The sequence below is a fragment of the Helicoverpa armigera genome, chromosome 9 (assembly GCF_030705265.1).
Source record: "Helicoverpa armigera isolate CAAS_96S chromosome 9, ASM3070526v1, whole genome shotgun sequence".
NCBI lineage: Eukaryota > Metazoa > Arthropoda > Insecta > Lepidoptera > Noctuidae > Helicoverpa > Helicoverpa armigera.
In genome coordinates this window covers 8,673,701-8,694,581 of record NC_087128.1, presented here as the reverse complement: position 1 = coordinate 8,694,581, position 20,881 = coordinate 8,673,701, and the positions used below count along the sequence as shown (strand labels likewise).

The following is a 20,881-nucleotide window of genomic DNA, read 5'->3' as shown; positions in this document are numbered from 1 at the left end:
CTCCCGATTTTTTTAGAGATTCCATCACCAGACCCCGGGCCTGTTGACAAAGGAACCATTGAGGAAGTAAGCCCTTTCAAACAATAAAATAATTGTTGAAATCGGTTGGTAAACGACGGAGTTATGCACGTACAAACGTAAAAAGAATACAAATGAATTAAGAACCTCCTCCATTTTTGGAAGTCGGTTAAAAAAAAAGTTGTCGTGTACAATACCTCGTATTTGTCAATGAATATAATTCATTTCAATTAAGGTAGTAAAAGTGGAATAGTTAAGAGTTCGTAAGCTTATTTTATGTAATATTGAATAAGAGTCAAACCAGTTTTTCTCAGGACTCCCGGGATAGATTTCGAAATGCTTTGGTCTGGGACCTAATATAAGCTTATGGAACATAATACACTATGCAGTTACTGTGGGCAACACTTGAGCCCAACTTCCATACAAAGAATAGCATTGTCCTTTAGCCTCCATTGTAGTAAATATTTTATAATTACGAAGCTCGCCTTTAAAATGTTTTAGAAACTAGTTAAGTTCAAGAAGAATTTATAGTTTTAAACAGATTTAAACTACATTATACCCTTTCTTTGTGAACAAAGGCAGATAAACCAAAAAAATCCTAAACATTTCGTCGACACGACTTAACTAATTTTCTTTGCCTTTAAACGACAGAATGTAATAAGTAATGTTATTATATCATTTTATGTAGTTATAGGACATTTTTTATGATAAGTACCTTATATATGTAAGTCATAATAACTAACCTCCCCACTCAGAGACATATAATGGTTACTTAAGCCATTCCTTAGTGAAGGATTTGTATGACATTCCGTCACTAAGGAGTACTCATTAAATATCTCTGAGTGGGGACGTAAAAATCCACACATCCATAATAGTACATAATTGCGAAGGGTGGGAAATATGCAAAAAATATGCAGGTCGAGTATGAGTTTAAAGGACGAGCTGGAGGCGAATAGTTGCAAGTTTATTTTTTTATTATTATACATTTAATTTATTTACAAATTATATTGAACCTGCAACATTTTTTTATTCTTCTCTCTACATAGCTCTAAGGCACTTTCAAATCATTATTAGGTTTCAAGATTTTTCCTTGTCCTCACACTTCAGGAAAATTGAAAGTAAACTATTCATCAATTTCCGTAATTTAATATTCTATCAGATGTACATAACAACACAAAGTAGGAATGTTTACACACGCGGGATATTTGTAATAAAGATTCGGAAAATATTATGGCAATTAATTATTATTAGGAGGGATTACAATTATGAAAGGCATATACTTACTGGCAAAAACTACATGAAAAACATGTTTCCAAAATCCATAACTATGCATTTTATACATGTAGATTAAAAACTCCAAGTTCAATCTAAACATACACAGCAGTTGTTTTACACAATCAGTCGTTTGTAATGCACTTTATCTACGTGTTATATTGTTGTCACCATGGCAACGAGTAGATTTTTCTATTATAAGTCTCATCCTTCCTAAATTACAACATGAAGTTAGCGTTTATACTAGACATAACAATAGGCAGTTCATTAGCTTACTTAAAAGATATACAATCACAGTACATAACTACGAGATATATAAAATGTTATAGTCAAATTCAGCCGATTGAGTAAGATCTTTTGAACGCAGCATGTCGTCTGCTTCTGCAAAACCTTCGTTTATACTTTCGTCTAGTGTGAAATACTCTGAGTTTATCATTGTTTGATAATTCTACAATGTTCAGCCATTTTTGGTCTAAATCTTCAGGGGGTTTGTCGTTAACTAGGATTATAGGGAGTCGATTATGTTCGATATCTGCGTGAATGTTTTTATCTCCTTTCATGAGAGCTGTGGAGATGTTTGTCCAGTTGGTGATGTCTTCTGTACAGTTGGTGTCGTTCTCCTTGTTACACGCGACAGATGTGTCGGCGTTGTTTTGTGTCAGCTCTGTAATGGCGATGTCGCCGTCGCCTTCCTCCGGCGCTGTCTGACCCACTTCCACGTCGAATAGACGAAACTGGAATTACAAAGTGGATATTAAATGAAATGATAACTGTTTACATAATGTGTATAGTGCATAAGGTAATAATAATTAACTAATACTATCTTGAGATATTTATAAGGGCAAATCAACTGATAACTAAATATTTTATTACCTATATTTTCGTTAACAGAAATACTGCCGCTTGCTAATTAAAACACAGACGCAAATAGAGCCGTAAGGATAAATAAATATTTTCATCGAAGGTTTAGTATTTTCAAGATATTTACAGGCCCAGAATAATATTGAAACTCCATTACACAAAATCTTGAACAGGTAAAATTATAACAAATAACCCATTGCTTAAAATAACTTCATGTAGATTGAGAACAAACAACATTTACTGTGAAATAATTTTAAGTGGCAACCAGAACACGGGTTGTGTAAATTGTAATGAAAATTCATTACGGATTATATTTAGAGCACAAGGAGTAACACTGTGGCAATAATTGCTGAGCAGCGAATTCTGCTGTCGAACTGTATGCAAACAACTGGAGTACAACTTCGTTTTACACACATCCAAACATACAAATACTCTCATACATACAAGTAAGTGTAATGTTTGAACATAATCAAGACGTACCTACATACCAATGCCAAAACGTAATTGTTTTACACATCAAAGTCATTACGAAGGCTGAGTGAGATCGTATTTAAGCTTCAGATTTGTACTTTTCAAATCTTACTTATACCAACTACAATTGGGTTTTTTTTCCACCATTTCTACAATGATTGCTTAAAAGACAAACTGATATGTTCGCGCGAGTGAGCACTGTAAGCATTCTTTGAAAAACTCATAGAAACTGCGGGTAATTCTTGTACGATAGCTGTACCTAATATATTGATATATATGTCAGACACCACAATGGTGGCGTAAAGCGGCTATTCGTAACAAATCCCAAGAGGACCGTGATACGGGGTGCGATTAACGTCAACTATTAAATACTGAAATCAACCCAACTAATTTGAAGTAGGTACATTCCTTGGTTATTTATGGTTATTTCATATTATCATTATGGTTTTTTGTTAATTTTACTAAGGATTTAGTTCGCACCCACAAAATGCAACTATCAGAACTTGGAACTTGGAACTTGGAACAACTTAATGACGGCCCTATTTTCCCGAAAGATTATTTTTACACTGTTTCCACTGAGTGGGAACCTTTATGGGAGCATGTAAACGACTCCAGAGGAACCTTATTAATAAAATGGACAGTAGCGTCACTAGGTATTAATATAGGTCCAGTGTTTATTATTACCGTGTCCATGATACAATCAGTGACATACATTAATATCTAATTCTTAGAATCGGCATGATGTAATTGGCAGCTTCGGGTACAATGAGGCCGTTCATGCATTCTAACAACTGATTATGTTCTCTCACATTATGTAATAGATTGACAGAAATGTCCCGCTCAATCGTTTGTTTTGTACAGGAATATACATATACATATACCTATAACCTACACAAAAATGAAATTTTTTGAAACGTCAACTACATAGCCTTTTTCAAAAAAATATTTATAGTTATCAATTTCATCAACACTATTCATTTGGATACCAAAACAGCATTATGCAATCTATGCCTGTCTGTATTTAGTAAAAAATTGTGCGAAAGGTATATTTTTATTACTTTCAAATATCTAGTCCCTACACTTAGAAACAATTTAAAATACGTAAATATGTCAATGTAACTGCCAACATAAAGTTAAATACCACTAATACTAAAGTTTCATACCTACTCCTAATACTTCGAATGTAGGTAAAGCTCAAAACCTTTCAAAAAGATATTCAGCAACCATTAACCGCTGGTCACCGGTTACAAATGAGCGGAAACGATTAGTAACGGTCAGCCCTGGCTTCGAGCCAACTTGTGATCCGTGACTTACTACCAACCGTCAGTAGTTTTTGGAACTTGAATTTCCCCTCACGTTTATAATAAACTTCGGTTAGCGCAGATTTATAACACTTTGTTATATCGGAACTGATTGCCGACACTTTCTTTCGCCATATGTAGCTGTTATGACGAAGAAAGCTTTTGCTAAAATCTATTTCATTTTCGTTGAAAGGTATGCAGTTATGGAAATTGTTTGATGATACGGGGGATGCGTATTCAGATATATTCATATTTAAAGGTTACGTAGTTTGAAAAAAAAGATTAGATGTTAATTAGAAAAAAAGGTATTCCAAGTTAGACTGATTATTTTAGAGTCGTCTGTCCAGTCTTACGATTTACCATTTAAATGCAATCCCAGATATTAAACAGAATTGTAGAATTATTACTATTCTGCTTAGCTTAACTATGCAGATGCACATATCTACAAGATCAATTCGCTTGTGTTTTGTTTCATGTTGTAATAACGCCAAATGAACAAATTAGTGTTTATTTAACAAAACACAAAAAGAGAATAGATAAATAAATAACACTTTATAATGTAATCTACTTTGAACATATTACATTACAGTTCAGAAAAACATTTCTTTGACTCAAACAGGTATGCACATTAAAAACAAAGTAAATAGACGTACAATAATAAATGCTTCGTAAAGAGATTAATTAGTTTTGGAATAAGGTTCACTGCAAATGCGTTTTTGTGCTAGCTGCTGAAAAACTTTTCGCATCACGTGGGTATGCAATGCATCATATGTAGTTTCACCAGTATCATGAATTAACTGTAAATTAATATACTGAAAAGGTGAAGTACCCAGGCTTTTATATTTTTGTTTAATAAATTTAAATTGTAACAAAAAAACATGTAGCCCTGTACCTTGTTTATTATACTGGAGGTTTATAAAATCTGAAATATGAATAAACCTAAGCACTTAAAGACGGTATCTGTAGGTATTTTGCTTAAACACGAAAACAAGTAAGCTTTCAAACAAATAAGATATTTTCTTTTGTTCCATTGTTTACCATCTCTGAAAATATTGATACCACAAACTTTCAGCTTTTATAAATACGCAAGCTATTGCGTAGAACGTCTAAAACTTTGTTTATTACAGCATTCTATTTATTTTCAATACCACTAGATTTATGAAAAACAAATCATTTTTGTATTCATAATTTATTCACAAATGTTTTATTCATAATTTATTGACATTAAATATAAAACAACCCAATTTAACGGCGCTCTTGACTTTGTTGACTCAACCTTGGCGAGTTATTATAATTTAAGTTTTAAAAACACCGCATTGCGAAGGTAAATAAACAACGTCTTTCAGCTCATCAATGGAGTCTGCGAAACTTTACTATCGCTGTCAAAATGTTCGCGGATCCGATATTGAGCGCTGATGTACGAAACAATTATAATTGTGAAGCCTTGAGCTTTTTGACGTATACCATCCATCGATACCAACAATATTTTGCAGTACTTCAACACGTTTCTTATAAACAATCTCCGGTTAGTTTGGAAAAAAAGTGATTTCGTACTTTTCATACAATACACATAAATCATGTACATTTTACGTGCATGCATTACGAAATTTTAAAATAAACCGCGCATTTCGTTTGTTTAAAGCCAGTATTCGGCGGATGTATAAAAAGTATGTTAATTAGAGCATTTGAAACTTTCTTCTAAATATTTTCTCTGATTGGAGTATGTGTGGAGAGTATGCGGCTTCTAACTGTCAATACGTTGAAGACATTGCAAGTTATGATGTTCGTATTTATAGCCGCAGACTAAACACTGCAAGTTTCAGAGCCTTCAGACCATTCGAATGTTATTGTTTCGATTGTATAGCCGTTTGTTGTGTCATGGGAATGTTTGGAGAACAGATTTGGGTTGGCTTCAACACTAATTGACCTACAGATGTTCTAAATGCGGTGAACTGTTGCAATCATTAGCTTCAGTGCATTCGTGTTATGATTTTCCCTACTGGGTAAAGATGTAGGTACATGATTGTTACGAATGGTGACGCAGTTGCATAAATTATGAGGTCCATTTAGAAGAAAAATAACGAATTCATTGCGCAGTATACTCTACTATTTTTATATTTTTTCCTATTCATGAGTACCTCGTTGAAATAATTTGAGTACTGTACAAACAAGAGTTTTATTTTTTTAATTTAAGACTCCATTTCAACATTAGGAAACTGTACAGCTTTCTAATAAAGTTTATGATGCTATTATCTTTTCAGTACGTATTGATCTCACTCAATTTAATAGTGTTTTCTGCTGCACCAGGGGATAATAGTTTATTGCTCAACGCTTGACAAAACACTGCACATAAAATCTATTTTATAACCTACTGCTGCTAAGATAGACCATAAGAGGTATTTTATTTATGGAGTATCTTCAAGTATTGAAAATGCCGCTGAGTTGCTATCGACTCGGTTCATAAACTTTATTTCCTGATATAATATTTAAACCTCAGGTACAACGCCAGTTCAAAAATAGAATGACCAGTGAATCATGAAATTCACTTGAATTTTTAACAAGGAAAACCTTTTCAATAGAACCGAGCTTCTAGAATGCACTGACGTAAATCTCCTGTGTCTACAATCAGCGCCATCTAGTGCAGCGGCGATAGCACGCACGATGTTTTCGACCGTGGCTGGCGCCGCTCTGTTTTATCGAGCGGTGTCGCCAATCAGAAAGCCTGCATTTACCGACCTTTGACAGTGACGTCTTAAATGTCACTCACATTTTTTCTTCCCTACAATTTTGTAAAACCTGTACCTACATGTATAAAAAATAAACGCACTAGTTACTGGAAAAATAATAAGGCAAATTCATTGAAACACACACAAGAATCCCGAACAAAATTGGACCTTCAGACCCGGATCTTCAGCAGAATCAGCATTGGCAGTCACGGTCAGGTCAATCAATCCTTTCCTTTCCCAAACCGCTACTCAATTTGTGCTAACATCGTCATTATTGTGCAAATTCCAGTCTTCGCAGCCACATGTGCAGCGGCCACATTGCCACGAGCACGACATTGCAGTTAAAACTGTAAGTACTTGATTCCTTTCTCCTGTAAATCACCAATATGACTGAAAAGGGGCAGTCCCTAGATATAGAAAGTAGTGAAGATCTTATTCGTGATTTAGTGAAAAAACGAGGTGTAGTTAAAAGAAAGTTCACATTGTTTCTCAAATATGTGCAATCTTTGGACGAGTCAAACTTAACAGCAACTCAGAAGTTAGAATTGGAGGAGCGTTATCAAAGAGATAAAATCTTGTTTGATACATTTTCTGAAATTCAAGACGAGATAGATGTGGCTGTGTCAGAGTGTCAATTAGATAAAGAATTACAGGAGAGAGAAGCGTTTCAAGACCAATATTATGCTATTGTGGCTAAATGTAAATGTGTTCTTAAAGATTCCAGTAGTCAATCCGTTCAGAGTCAAGCACAAAGTCAAAGTCGCATTAACGGTGTAAAACTACCAACTATTTCTTTACCAACCTTCGATGGTTCGTATGACCAATGGCTCGAATTTCGAGATACTTATATGTCTATTATTCACAACAGTAATAATTTAGAAAATGTGCAGAAATTTCATTACTTACGTTCCGTCCTTACGGGCAACGCCCTACAAGTCATTAAGTCGCTGGAGTTTTCAGCTGATAATTATTTAGTAGCTTGGGGTCTTTTAGAAAACAGATACAATAATAACCGTCTATTAGTTCATAATCATGTGAAGGCAATATTTTCAGCGCAGTCAATGTCTAAAGAATCAGCTGCTCAAATCCGTAAATTAATTGACACAATGTTACGTAATATTCGTGCACTTAAAACTTTAGGAGAACCCACTGATACATGGGATACATTAATTATTCACATAATAGTTTCAAAACTAGATTCGTCAACTGAGCGTGAGTGGGAACTTCATAAAAGTAATTCCACGAACAGTTCTGTCGATAAAAAAATGTTGCTGTCAGATTTATTAACATTTCTGAAAGATCGAGCTGATTTTCTAGAAACTGTGAAGCCTTCGCAGAATAAGCCAGCCACGATAGACAATAATAATAATACTCACACAAAGAAGTCGTTATCAGTAAAATCACACAGTTATGTTGCAACACAAAAGGATAGCAAAAGGTCAAACAATTCAAAACGTTACAAATGTAATATGTGTGGTTCCAATCATCCCATTTATTCATGTGAAGAGTTCCTTAATTTATCGCTTCGGGATAAACTACGTATCATTGAAGAAAAAGGTTTATGTGTTAATTGTTTACGCATAGGTCACGCAGTTAACGAATGTTGGTTCGGACCGTGCAAGCATTGTAATAAGAAGCATAACACATTAATTCACGACCCTTCAGTAAACACTTGTACATCATCAGCAGTGGCGCATATCACACAAAAGTCTCACCCTGAACCTAGTACAAGTGACGCACACACGCAGTTAGCTCACACCACTTCTCATAAACACACACGCTTTACACAGAAGATAATAATATCAATACACACTATTATCAAAACCCGGTATTATTGTCAACTGCTTTAGTGGAAGTGGCGGACGAGCATAACGTATATCACACAGCACGTGCTCTTCTGGATAACGGAAGTCAGCATTGTTTCATTGCAGAAACATTGTGTAAAAAACTTAATATTCCATTGATACAGTCCACTGTTCAAGTGAGAGGGGTAGGTAATACTGTCACTCAATCCACAAATTCTTGTAGCATTCAATTGCGATCCAAAGTAAATTCATTTAACACACGCTTTAACTGTTTAGTTTTGTCTTGTATTTCATCACACTTACCGACACTGAGTACAAAAGGTGACATAGAAATACCTGACAACATTCAACTGGCCGATCCTGAATTCTGTTCTTCCGGTGAAATACATTTGTTGATCGGGGCGGACAGGTTCTGGGATCTGCTCAGTGAGGGTTTAGTAAGATTGCCTAATGGTCCATACTTACAAAACACAAAATTTGGATGGATCATATCTGGTATTGTACACAAAAGAGTTTCACGCATTAAACAGACTCAGTGCAATTTCACACATAGTACATTAGATTCTGATCTCAAACGTTTTTGGGAACTTGAAGAGATTCCTATTAGTAGTAATAAATTCACTAAGGAAGAAATCGCATGCGAAAAATTATTTAAAGACACTACTTTACGCGTAGATAAGGGTCGTTTTTCTGTGCGCATACCGCTAAGCGAGTCAGCTGATGTACTCGGCGATACATTTACTATGGCCGAGAACCGGTTTCTTGCACTCGAACGCAAATTACTAAGAAGCGCACCGGCCTATAGAAAAATGTATATTGATTTTATAAATGAGTATTTAAGCTTGGGACACATGAGTCGCATTTCTGATTATAATAAAATTTGTTATTTTTTACCACATCACGGTGTTTACCGAGAACACAGTTCTACTACGAAGTTAAGAGTGGTGTTTGACGGAAGTGCAAAGTCAACGTCAGGTAAATCATTAAATGACATCCAACACACAGGACCTGCGTTACACAATGACTTGTTTTCTATTTTGCTTCGATTCAGACAATTCAGATACGTAGCATCTTCTGATATTGAGAAGATGTTTCGGCAGGTAAAAATACAAGAAGACCAAAGAAATTTACAATTAATTCTTTGAGAGAGAATCCATCCGATCCTCTCGGTGTGTACCAACTTAACACAGTAACATATGGAACTGCGTCCGCACCTTATCTTAGTATGAGGTGTTTGAAGCAACTCGCGTTGGAATGCAATGATGACGTCATCGCACAAGTCATTAATGACGACATTTTTGTAGATGATCTCGTCACTGGCCACGATGATCAAGAAACATTATTAGAGATTTGCAACAGTGTTTCTAAAGTACTAGAATCTGGATGTTTTCATCTGAGAAAGTGGGTATTTAATTCACCAGTTACACAATCAAACGTATCCGCTTTTAAGGATTTATCATTCGGTGAAAACTGTCACACTAAAACATTGGGAATGGGATGGTTTTATTCTTCTGACGAATTATACTTTGACACTAAATATAATCAAGATGAATCTCATGTTACTAAACGAATCATTCTTTCAACTATCGCACAAACATATGATCCATTAGGTTTACTTGCACCAACGGTTATTACTGCTAAAATCATACTACAAAAACTGTGGTTAGCTAAATTAGACTGGGATGAACCGGTGCCTAAGTCTATTTTATCAGATTGGCAAAACTTCATTAATAAATTTCATAATTTACAGTATATTCACATTCCACGTCATGTAATAGGACAAAATACAACTGTAATAGAATTACATATTTTTTGTGATGCTTCACAGTGTGCGTACGGAGCTTGTGCATATATACGCAGTGTTACAGATAATAATATAATAACAGTACATTTGTTATGCGCGAAGAGTCGAGTCGCCCCGGTGAAACCGGTTAGCATACCGCGCTTAGAATTATGTGGTGCATTAGTGGGTGCAAGATTGTTTAAAAATCGAGAAATCATTAAGATTAAACTTTGATAATGTCTATTTTGGTCAGACTCCACGGTAGTATTAGGATGGCTTAAAATGTCGCCTAATTTATTGAAACCATTTGTACAAAATCGCATTGTAGAAATAAATGAGCTCACTGGTGACAAACAATGGTTTCACGTCGCAGGTAAACAAAACCCGGCTGACATGTTATCACGCGGAATGCACCTAGATTTACTTAAGTCGTGCGACATGTGGTGGCACGGACCCGCATTTTTACAAGTTGACAATTCGGAATGGGATCAAAACATGCGCTGTTATGACATTAATTGTGATGAATTGCCAGAATTAAAACCAGTTAAATCTACTGCACTAGTTCAGATAAATTCAGATGATTTTTTGTTTCACAGATTCTCAAGTTTTAATCGCTTGCGCCGTGTGGTAGCATACATTCTTCGTTTCACACATAATATTCGTAAACTAAAGGCAGGTGCACAGCGTTTCACAGGTTGTTTATCTGTAAACGAATTGAATAATGCAACGAGAGTTTTAACTCAAATCGCACAACAACAATCTTTTCCAGAAATTTATGATAGTTTAAAAAATAAACGTCAGTTTAAATGTTCACGTAGTATTTCTGGTTTAAATATATTTATGGACGAACATAATTTAATTAGAGTAGGAGGAAGACTTGTGAACTCTGACTCGTTTTCCTATGACAAAAAACATCCATTGTTGTTGTGTAGCAGACACCTATTTACTAGACTTATTTTTGAACATCAGCACAAGGTATTATTACACGCTGGGCCGCAGTTGCTTTTAGCAACTGTTAGAGAAACATGGTGGCCTTTAAAGGGACGCAATTTAGCAAAACAAGTTGTACACAAGTGTGTAAGGTGCACACGAATGCGAGCTACGCCAATGAAAATACAAATGGGTAACTTACCTAATGAACGGCTTGTGCCAGGATATCCATTCTTACGTTGTGGTGTCGATTATGCCGGGCCATTGCTCATGCTGAATCGCGCAGGTAGAGGGGCAAAATTGACAAAGTGTTATATCTGTCTGTTTGTATGCTTTGCCACTCGCGCTATACATTTGGAGTTAGTCACGAGTCTGACTAGTGAGGCATATTTATTGGCTTTGAAACGCTTTATTTCCAGACGTGGCAAACCTATGCAGATTTTTTCTGATAATGGTAAAACATTTGTCGGAGCTTTAAAGGAATTCTCAAAATTTTTAGATACCAATGAGTCAGACATTTTGAATTATACATCCGATAACTCAATAGAATTTTCTTTTATTCCGCCATACTCGCCTCATTTTGGTGGTTTGTGGGAGGCAGGAGTCAAGTCTTGCAAATATCACTTGCGTCGTATTGTAGGCAATGCACATCTAACGTACGAGGAGTTGAGCACAGTACTAGCACAAATTGAGGCTGTCCTGAACTCCCGTCCTATATCTCCTATGTCCACAGATCCGACAGATTTGCTCCCGTTAAGTCCAGCTCATTTTTTGATTGGCCGGCCACTTACTGCGCCTGCTGACAAGAAAGACCTGACGATGACAGCCACACATCGCCTTCCACGATATGATCGCATAGAACAGATGCGACAAAACTTCTGGCGTCGGTGGGCTACGGAATATATTTCTGAGCTTCAGAAGAGGACCAAGTGGCAATCTAACCAAGACACATTACTTCCGAACACACTGGTCCTAATAAAAGAAGATCACCTTCCACCCCTGAAATGGCAACTTGGACGAGTGCAAGAGACGTTCCCAGGTCGAGATGGCCTCTCTCGTGTAGCAGTCATCAAGACGGCGACCGGAATTATCAAGAGGACGTACCCAAAACTCTGTCCACTACTACAACCACAGTAACTTCGTTGGAAGCTGGTGCTTCCAAGGCCGGGAGTATGTCTACAATCAGCGCCATCTAGTGCAGCGGCGATAGCACGCACGATGTTTTCGACCGTGGCTGGCGCCGCTCTGTTTTATCGAGCGGTGTCGCCAATCAGAAAGCCTGCATTTACCGACCTTTGACAGTGACGTCTTAAATGTCACTCACATTTTTTCTTCCCTACAATTTTGTAAAACCTGTACCTACATGTATAAAAAATAAACGCACTAGTTACTGGAAAAATAATAAGGCAAATTCATTGAAACACACACAAGAATCCCGAACATCCTGAAAGAAATCAATCACGAACTAATTGCAACATTTCTGAAAAAATAATCAGTCTTGCTTCAAACGAGTAATTGGCAAGCTTAGAATAGACTAGAAGACGATGATGTTGTGTAGGTACCTACCTGGTAATGTCTAGTTTTGTGATAATCACGTAATTTATTTACTTTCAATGTATGAGGCATCAACTACGTTCTTGACTTTGACTGGTTCACAATTTAATAGTTCGCAGCTCATATTGTAAACATGCTGTCAAAGTGGCATCAATCGCTAACGCAGATGTTTGCGTTACGGCGCGCTCCGGGTGATTCAGCCAACGTTTATTGCCGCCCATCGCGCGTTATCTCGCCCTCGGGTACTACATACTTTGATGTTGTTTTGTTTTTTTTTTTGTGGATTTTTAATGACGTCATGAATTCAAATTCCTACATAGCCATTTCATTACGGAACCGTGCTCACGTGAATTACCGATACTTTACTTTAACCGATTACGTAACGCTCTTGATAAAGATGCGTAAGTATTTTTGGTTGTATTCAAACCTTGCAAACGAAAAGTACCGTTTAAAATTACAAAGCATGAGTTCCATATACATATGAATACCTATTACCAGATACCTAATAATTCTACACACAGGCGAAATAAAAAGGCTGTACAAAAAATATGTAAAACCGGTCCACATAAACACAATACCGCATCCGGGCCGCGGAAGTTGACGAGACATTTACAAAAAAGACATCAAAACTTCGCCTCGCCAACAAGAGGGACCACGAGACCACTAAAATGATGAATCGTAATAAAAATGAGGCGAAGCACCAAAGTTGTGGTTTGACTAAATGTTCGTGTCCACTGGGATAATATGCGACGTCACTGGTGAAAACAAGTTGAGTAATGTCCCGAGTAGTGACCCACGCGCCTGTATTACTCAGTTGCGTAAACATGTCAGCTTTATAAAACTGGAAGGATCCTTTCAGCTCGACCATTAATTTTGTTGTGGTCCAAAATGTTTTCAAGTTTCTCCAACTAGCAGTTGGAAATACAGAAAATAAAGTCCGTTAATTTTGAATGTCTTGGAATTTTCTGTAGCATTTTTATTTTTTGTTCTAGACAAGGAAAGTTTGTAGCCTTTTTTCCTTAGTTATACAACTTAGGTACATACACATCATGAGTTTAGAAAAGAAACATACTGTAATCTAGACATTGTGATTACTTGCGTTATCTGTCCCTATTTATTAGGTCAATGCAATCTTAAATTAGGAGAATCAAGTTCACCGTCGCGATAATTATAACCAGTATTAAATTAAGCAGAGCGCAAGGGCGCAGGTAATAATAGATTATGATGTTGTAAAAGCCGTCTGTCTGTATTTCTGATCACTACACTTAGCATATCGGTATTCATATCCAATAATTAGGTTGCGGTGAGAGCGCATTTGTTTTGTATAGAATATCAAATGCAGCTGCATCCGGATGAAGCTGAAAATCTGAACGCAATATTACATTATGTTCCCTGCGTACATATTTGCTTTAAAAATCTTATGTGAAACGTAGCTGTGGATTATTGTAAATGATAAATGAATACTTTAGACAACATAAGACTCGTAGGTGCACTATGTATCACTTAATATTTACACTTATGTTCGTAATGATATCACAAAATGTGTGTAAGCATTCTATTAATTTATTTGAGTTGTCTTAAAAGTTTGATCTCAACATGAGCATGTTATTAACCTCTGAAAGCAATAAAGAATATAATTACGAAAGTTTAATGCATTTCTGTTTCGTATATTTCAGTGCGCTAATGATTGCTCCAGCATTTTACAGTCAAAACAACGGATGTAAGTCTTTTACGAAATACGTATTTTACGTGTCCATTTTCAATCTCATTGTTGATTCTGTTATTAACACGTTAAATACAAATTATTTTACAAACGTTTAAAAATCTGAATTTGGAGGCACGAACAAACTAGATGTCTTGATGAACTTTTTCAAAGTCCGCATGTACCTACTAGGACATTTTCAAACAATAAAAATGTAGAAACATCATAAAGGAACACTATATAATGCACCAAGCTATAAACAAAATGTAACTTTCCGTATCTCCTAGCAACACACAGCGATATCAAGTGACCAGGTAAAGTAAACATAAGACGGCAGAAACCATAAATAATTACCCTGTGTTTTTCCCTGGAGGCGGTGTAGAGTATCCACGCGACGTACACAAACATTATGAGGGCTGGCACCACGAGACTGGCCACTATGGGGATGCGACGGACCCACGCGTGGTAGAGGGCAAGGATGAAGAGGGAGATGCCTACAAGTATGGCCATGTACCGGCCAGTACGTCGCCGCTCCTCCTGTAAAATATAAAAGACTTTTTTAATAATATGCCCTCTTTTGTGTTCTAGTCTTTGGTGTCTTGAAGATTGGTATTACAGATGTTGGTGTAGCTAATTGAAGAAGTAATAGAGGGTGATTTGTATCGACACGATGGGATGAATGAGCGACAAAAACTTGCTGTGTGATAAATGTAACTGAAAAATAAAGATAGGTAGTTGTGCGCTAAGTTATCAATCACAGTCTCTGCAGTGTAAAATCTACAGTCGCTTTGTTATGTAGGCAAACGATAAGGTGAACATAGGTTTCGCCTGCGGCTCAAAAGTCGCAGACCGTATCCTCCATTCCATCAATATCGGTTAGGTATTAAGTAAAATGAAAAAATAGGTATTTTAATATTCAACGAGCAGTTTTAACTTCTTTCAAAGGTCAAACGAGTCCACGCGTCTTCGCCATCTTGTACAGTTTTTACATTTAAATTAGGAAAAACTCCCACTCTCTAACTTGGTATAGTTAGTCATGTTATAAGAAAAAGTAAATTCTAATAAAACAGTATAATACAAAGATCGTATAAATACGATTCTTAAAAGAAAACTAAATGATACCTAACGGTATGTGACGATATCAAAGACTTCATATTTTATATAAACTATAAATACTTAATGTGAAACTTAACATTTTCTCCTTCGCAATTTCCAAAGTTTTCGCTCGCTTATTTACGTGCTCGGCTGATTCCTTTACAACACGAAGTAGACAAATTGAAAGGAATTTTAAACGCAGGATAGAAATGAAATGCGAAATGATACCATGTATTAGAGCTGAGTGCTACCGGATGTTTTTCTTTATCCCTTTTTACGTCACATGTGGAAAATTGCTTTTAAAATAGTGGAAAACATTTTAACTTCGTTGAATTCTTGATCAAACAGAAATGGCCGAGACATCAACAAGAGTGATTCTCTGATGGATTTATGATTAGTCGACGCCGATTATATGTAGATACCGAAATTGAGGAAATCTAAAGTACTGCATACCTGACATGGCTGTAAACGATGGTAATAATTTTAGAAGCTGTAAACTGTACAATTCAAGTTTACTGTGTAATAAACGTTACTACGAATCTAAATAAAAACCAAACTAATATTAACTTCAATTATTAGAAAGTATCTAGAGGACAATGGAAATAAAAAATATACTCTCGGATATCGCTAAAATAGATACGCAAAAATACTTGAAACAATATTTTGCGCTGAGCTCAATTTCCACCTCCAAACACTCGCAAAGCAGCGTGAAATCATATTGTTTGACACCATAGCCTCCCGCTGCTTAATAAATTAATTCATTCATTCACCGCGACACGAACCTCGTCATCTATTTTTAGCGGCCCTAACCCCTTTATAATCTACGAGGTCGATATAGCCTGTAACAATGTTAGGGCTGTGATTAGATTGCGACCGGCCCAGGCCCCCGTGGGCTCCGCGTGAACCGCATCAGCTATCAATCAGTAACCCTGATTCAATCAGTCCAAGATTGAGGGACCGCGGGACGCATAATGCAACTTAGGAATTGGTTGTTTTTCTTGGAAAAGCGAAGTCAAGGTCCGTTTACTTTCGCTTTGTTTCCAACTAATGTTTGTACTTAGAACCTCAAGTACAAGTATTTTGAACAATTAATCACCTAATTGTGTCTACTGTATGAGACATAATAAACGTGTTTTAAAACATGACATTTTGTTCGTATCTAGGTGTAAAGAATCAAAAACATCTTTGTAGATAGAGATCGTTTTGGAAAACAATCGTATAATACTTGATGTAAACAAACAAAACTTTAATTACATAATGAGTTAAGTAACAGAGCATATTGTGCTACAGCTGCTCATGACGGATCGCCTTAGCCCACTCCAACAATGAAACATTTATCTTTATTATGAAACTCAGTCTCCTAGTCATCTATCTACAAACTCTACGAAAACCAGACATTGAATAGAAGTTAGTTTTAGTATAATTATAATGTTTTTGTCTTGTATTCGCCTACATATCACGCCTGCTTTGCTCCAAAGGGTAACCGGAGCGGGCACTTTTTCGCTTACAGAGCGTAAATCAGCAATACAAAAAAAAATTGAGAAAGAAACCATATAGGTAGCTGTCAATACCGATATTTGATCCAAACTACGTCAATCTTTACCAGCTACGCGAAGTTCACTAATTACCTCTACTATCAGAAAACGACACGCTGAAAAGCTTATCCAGAATTCGGAAGCATAAGTATTTTGATGACTGCTAATGGCTAATCAGGCAATGGTAACAGCGTTTTCACACTGGCTGTCAATTGTTTGCCGCCCGAAAAACCGATTACGAATCGAGTGATGTCAATCAGTTTTCCACTTGAAAAATCCGGCAGTGTGAAAAAGCTGTAATTCTCACGCCTTGTGTCTTATTGGTCAGGTTGGCAGTACGTCAGTCGCGGCAGCTGTATATTGCTTAACGTTTGGTAGTGTAATCGAATGTTTTAAATAGCCAAACAGGGGTTAATTTTGTATGTGAACCAAGTCACAGAAGTGAAAATTTTAGAATCAAGCAATGTTATGGATGTCAAACCATTGCCGTTGAGGCATAGGTTTAATTAAATTGTTATTAGCATAATATTACACTACAAGAGTACTTTGTCACAGTTAGATCGTGTGAGTTAGCATGTGGTACTGACGTACCTCTCGCTGAGACCGCTTGGCTTCCTGCTCATCCTGCAAAAGAAGAACAAAGCGATATATTCAAGTTTACTTTGTTCTCTTGTGTCCAGTTTCACGAATTATGTATGTAAGAAAACCAATAATCGGCCAGGATAGAACAACGCACGAAATGCTTGCGAAAATCTTTGCATGTGTTAATCTCTAAGGAACCTAAGGTTTGAAATAACTTATGACTTAAAGGAGTCTTAAATGTTACCTAGTGAAAAATATTTTTATAACGAAGCCAAAAAAACTGTGCCCTTTAAAATTTGCACAAATATAATATTTATACTGAAAAAAAACCCTAATTGAGGAACCTAATTTAATTCAAAGGTCTGTCCTGTTTATAAATGTTTTAAACGCGAAACGCCTGTCAGATATTATTCAAAATTATCTGGTTTTGAAAGTGCCCTCGAGTCAGAACCTAAACCGACGTGAAGAGACAGCTTAACGGCTTCCCTTGAGACTAAAAGGTTAGTGTTGGACCCTGGGAACTTACCCTATATTACTTACTTTCTTGTTTCTGTTTTTGTGAGAAACAGACCCTCATATTTCTGCCGCCATATTTATGCGACCCCTGAAACGTTTTTGACTCACTATGCTATTATTTGCGGCGGAAAATGGGCTTTTATTTAGTATATTTATTATTGAAACGTGTTTCTTTTTGATAAGTGCGAAGCGATTTTCAATGAAATTGTGGGGGATTTTGGGCGGATATATTTTTTCAATATGTCTACATCTATCACGGTGTTATAGTATTAGTTATAGGTTGGCATTGTTTTCAGTGTGTTCACGGTTGAATGTTAATACTACTCTTTATAGCTTGATATAATTTTCTTTTGTTTTATAAATTGTTAGTGTAGACCTTTTTTAACTTGATTTAAGAGTCACAATATACATAAGTATTCAACTAAATGAATAACCACAAAGTGTGCATGGTGGTAACCTTAAAATTGCATTTTTGTAACACTAGTATTTTTTACGAAATTATGAACAAACTAAGGATAACCATTTAAAGGCACTATACTAAGAAAAACATGAAAGTCACTTCAAGCAGTTCCCGTAGTAACAATAGGTTAACGTGTGTTTAACTAGAAATGTTTTCTGATTATTTACGGTTTACAATAGTTGCGAAGTTTTCAGAAGCCCAAACGAGTTTTCTTGTGAAGAACCTGAAACTATTCTGGGTATCAGAAAACAGAGCGGAATTTAATCGATTTCGTTATATCGAATTTTTATCAGCAAGGGTTTCGTGATTGCCTAAAATCTAGTTCATATTATCTACAATAAATAATCACTTAAATTAAATAGTCCCTTGATAATGCTGCCTTTATATTTTAAGTAATTACTTAAGAGATATATTTATAAGTATATATGTATATGTAAGTATTTAAATACCTTAAAGTTAAAGATCAAAAGTCAAGTTAAAACATCGGCGTGGGAATAATACAATTAGAAAGAAAGCTTCGAGGCACTGGAGCGGTAAAATAAAAAAGCTTTAAATGTACAAAACAAAGACAAAGAATCAGTTAATTTTATTACAATTTACTAAGCATTGTAAACAAAGTGTACCTACTGGGTTTAGAATAGCGTAAGTAGAATGGAAATGACAATTAAAACACGAAGTTTAAAAATCACCAAAAAATCTCTTTCACTTACTTTCTTTTACTATTTACTATTGAAAAAAATTATCTCATTTCTTTTCGATTACCTATTAATTGTATGTTTTTTTACTAGCTCACTTCTTTGTTTTGCAGTATTTATTTAATTGGCAAAATCAAATAAAGATTCTCGATACAGTATCATAAAGCAAGTGAATATAAATAAACAACAAGCAATCGGTCAAATTATTATGTATCCTACTTACTCTCTCTTTTGTGAATTAACTGCATACGAAGTCATCGTTATAAATTCATAAATAGTTTAATCGTTATTTAGTCTTCATATCTACAGACAATACAGCATGAGTGTAAGTTAATTCATTAGTAAATAACATAGGTGCACTTACTTTAGACTGAATATTGAGTAAAGTTTTTATTCAAACATCTTGAAAGCTGGACTAAAGAAAACGCCAATTCCACCTTTAGCAAGCGTGTGATCCATGGCTGTATGGGAAGAGGTCTTCGCCTGAGCCCTGCAGTACGACAAAAAAGGCTGATGATGATTACCTTAACAAGAGAATCAGACGATTTCTCCGTCGTGACCGATCCTTTTATTTCGTTGTTCAGCTTAAGATTCATTGTTTCGGTTCTAAAACACAAAACATTCATTAGAAAAAGGCCGAGTAATAAATCGCTAAAACACGCGGGAAATGTTTGAATATGGAGTACGTTGCTATAGCAACACACCTGTCACTCATAAACACGAACTGTTCTTTAGTAGCGATGTCGCAGCGAGCGCGACGACACAGGGATCGCGGGGTGCGTGTGCGCGTATTACCGACACGCCGGCACGACTACACTGCAGACGGGATTAACGCCACTGCATAATCATTCACGCCTTGCTTGCTTCGCTCGTTAAAAAAACGAGTAAATCCCTATAAGCAGTCTATCACCCCGACAGCTACACTAACTATAGTTCCTTATACACCAGACACCGAAACAATGATGCTATTAATCACTGCTGCGTAAATATCAGCAGCTGATGCTTTCCAGATCTCAATTTTATGGTTGTTCTAACCACATGCTGACTATAAAAGAATTTCGCTAAAAACGAAAAATTTGCAAGACGGTTTCCCGTCGATTTTAATATCCGAGGTGTTAGATTAAATCACTCAGTGGGTCGAATTTACGGTTGAAAAATGTTCCTACTGTTGAATGTTATCATCAATGCGTTGTGGGAAGCACTTAGTTAATTAATTATTATGCCAAGGGAATGCCTTTGATGTATCGAGCCTATTAATATATTTAATGGACTTGTAAACCGATATAAATGGCATCTTATCATATTAGGTAGCTACCTGCTTAAAATATTAGGAGATTAAAAGTCATTAAACTTTCCACAGGCATCTGTACGCCTACTTTATTTCTCAATTTCGTAGTAACTTTCGAGCGTCGAGATTTGTCATAGATAACAAAAGCTAATGACATTATATTTCCCTGTACACACATCTACTTGAAAAGAAGTAATTTCCCTGCAGTGGGTAGAACAACGAGCAACAATAGTCTCAAAATGATCACAAATACGCACGATGACGCAACGAGTAGGTGTCGACACAAG

At 36.1% G+C, this 20,881-nt stretch overlaps 2 protein-coding genes across 8 annotated transcripts; one reads left to right on the top strand and one right to left on the bottom strand.

The window, feature by feature from the left end:
- Nucleotides 1-757: 757 nt before the first annotated feature.
- On the bottom strand, nt 758-20,214 carry LOC110372600 (uncharacterized). Of its 2 annotated transcripts, XM_021329419.3 has the most exons (5): nt 20,011-20,211; nt 19,831-19,912; nt 17,645-17,677; nt 14,778-14,960; nt 758-2,024 (listed from the first exon to the last, which is right to left on the bottom strand). In XM_021329419.3, the coding sequence occupies exons 1-5, from the start codon at nt 20,019-20,021 to the stop codon at nt 1,626-1,628; spliced, it is 708 nt and encodes a 235-aa protein (XP_021185094.2). In that variant the 5' UTR covers nt 20,022-20,211; the 3' UTR covers nt 758-1,625. The 2 variants fall into 2 exon arrangements, with proteins under 2 accessions (XP_021185094.2, XP_021185095.2); XM_021329420.3 differs by lacking the exon at nt 17,645-17,677 and having other exon boundaries at nt 20,011-20,214.
- On the top strand, nt 6,546-12,572 carry LOC135117290 (uncharacterized). Of its 6 annotated transcripts, XR_010276771.1 has the most exons (3): nt 6,546-6,860; nt 6,939-6,998; nt 11,901-12,572. XR_010276771.1 is itself a non-coding variant. In XM_064036207.1 (2 exons), the coding sequence occupies exon 1, from the start codon at nt 7,036-7,038 to the stop codon at nt 8,497-8,499; it is 1,464 nt and encodes a 487-aa protein (XP_063892277.1). In that variant the 5' UTR covers nt 7,005-7,035; the 3' UTR covers nt 8,500-10,384; nt 11,901-12,572. The 6 variants fall into 6 exon arrangements, 2 of the variants coding, with proteins under 2 accessions (XP_063892277.1, XP_063892276.1); XR_010276772.1 differs by lacking the exon at nt 6,939-6,998; XR_010276773.1 differs by lacking the exon at nt 6,939-6,998 and having other exon boundaries at nt 6,546-6,865.
- Nucleotides 20,215-20,881: the final 667 nt, after the last annotated feature.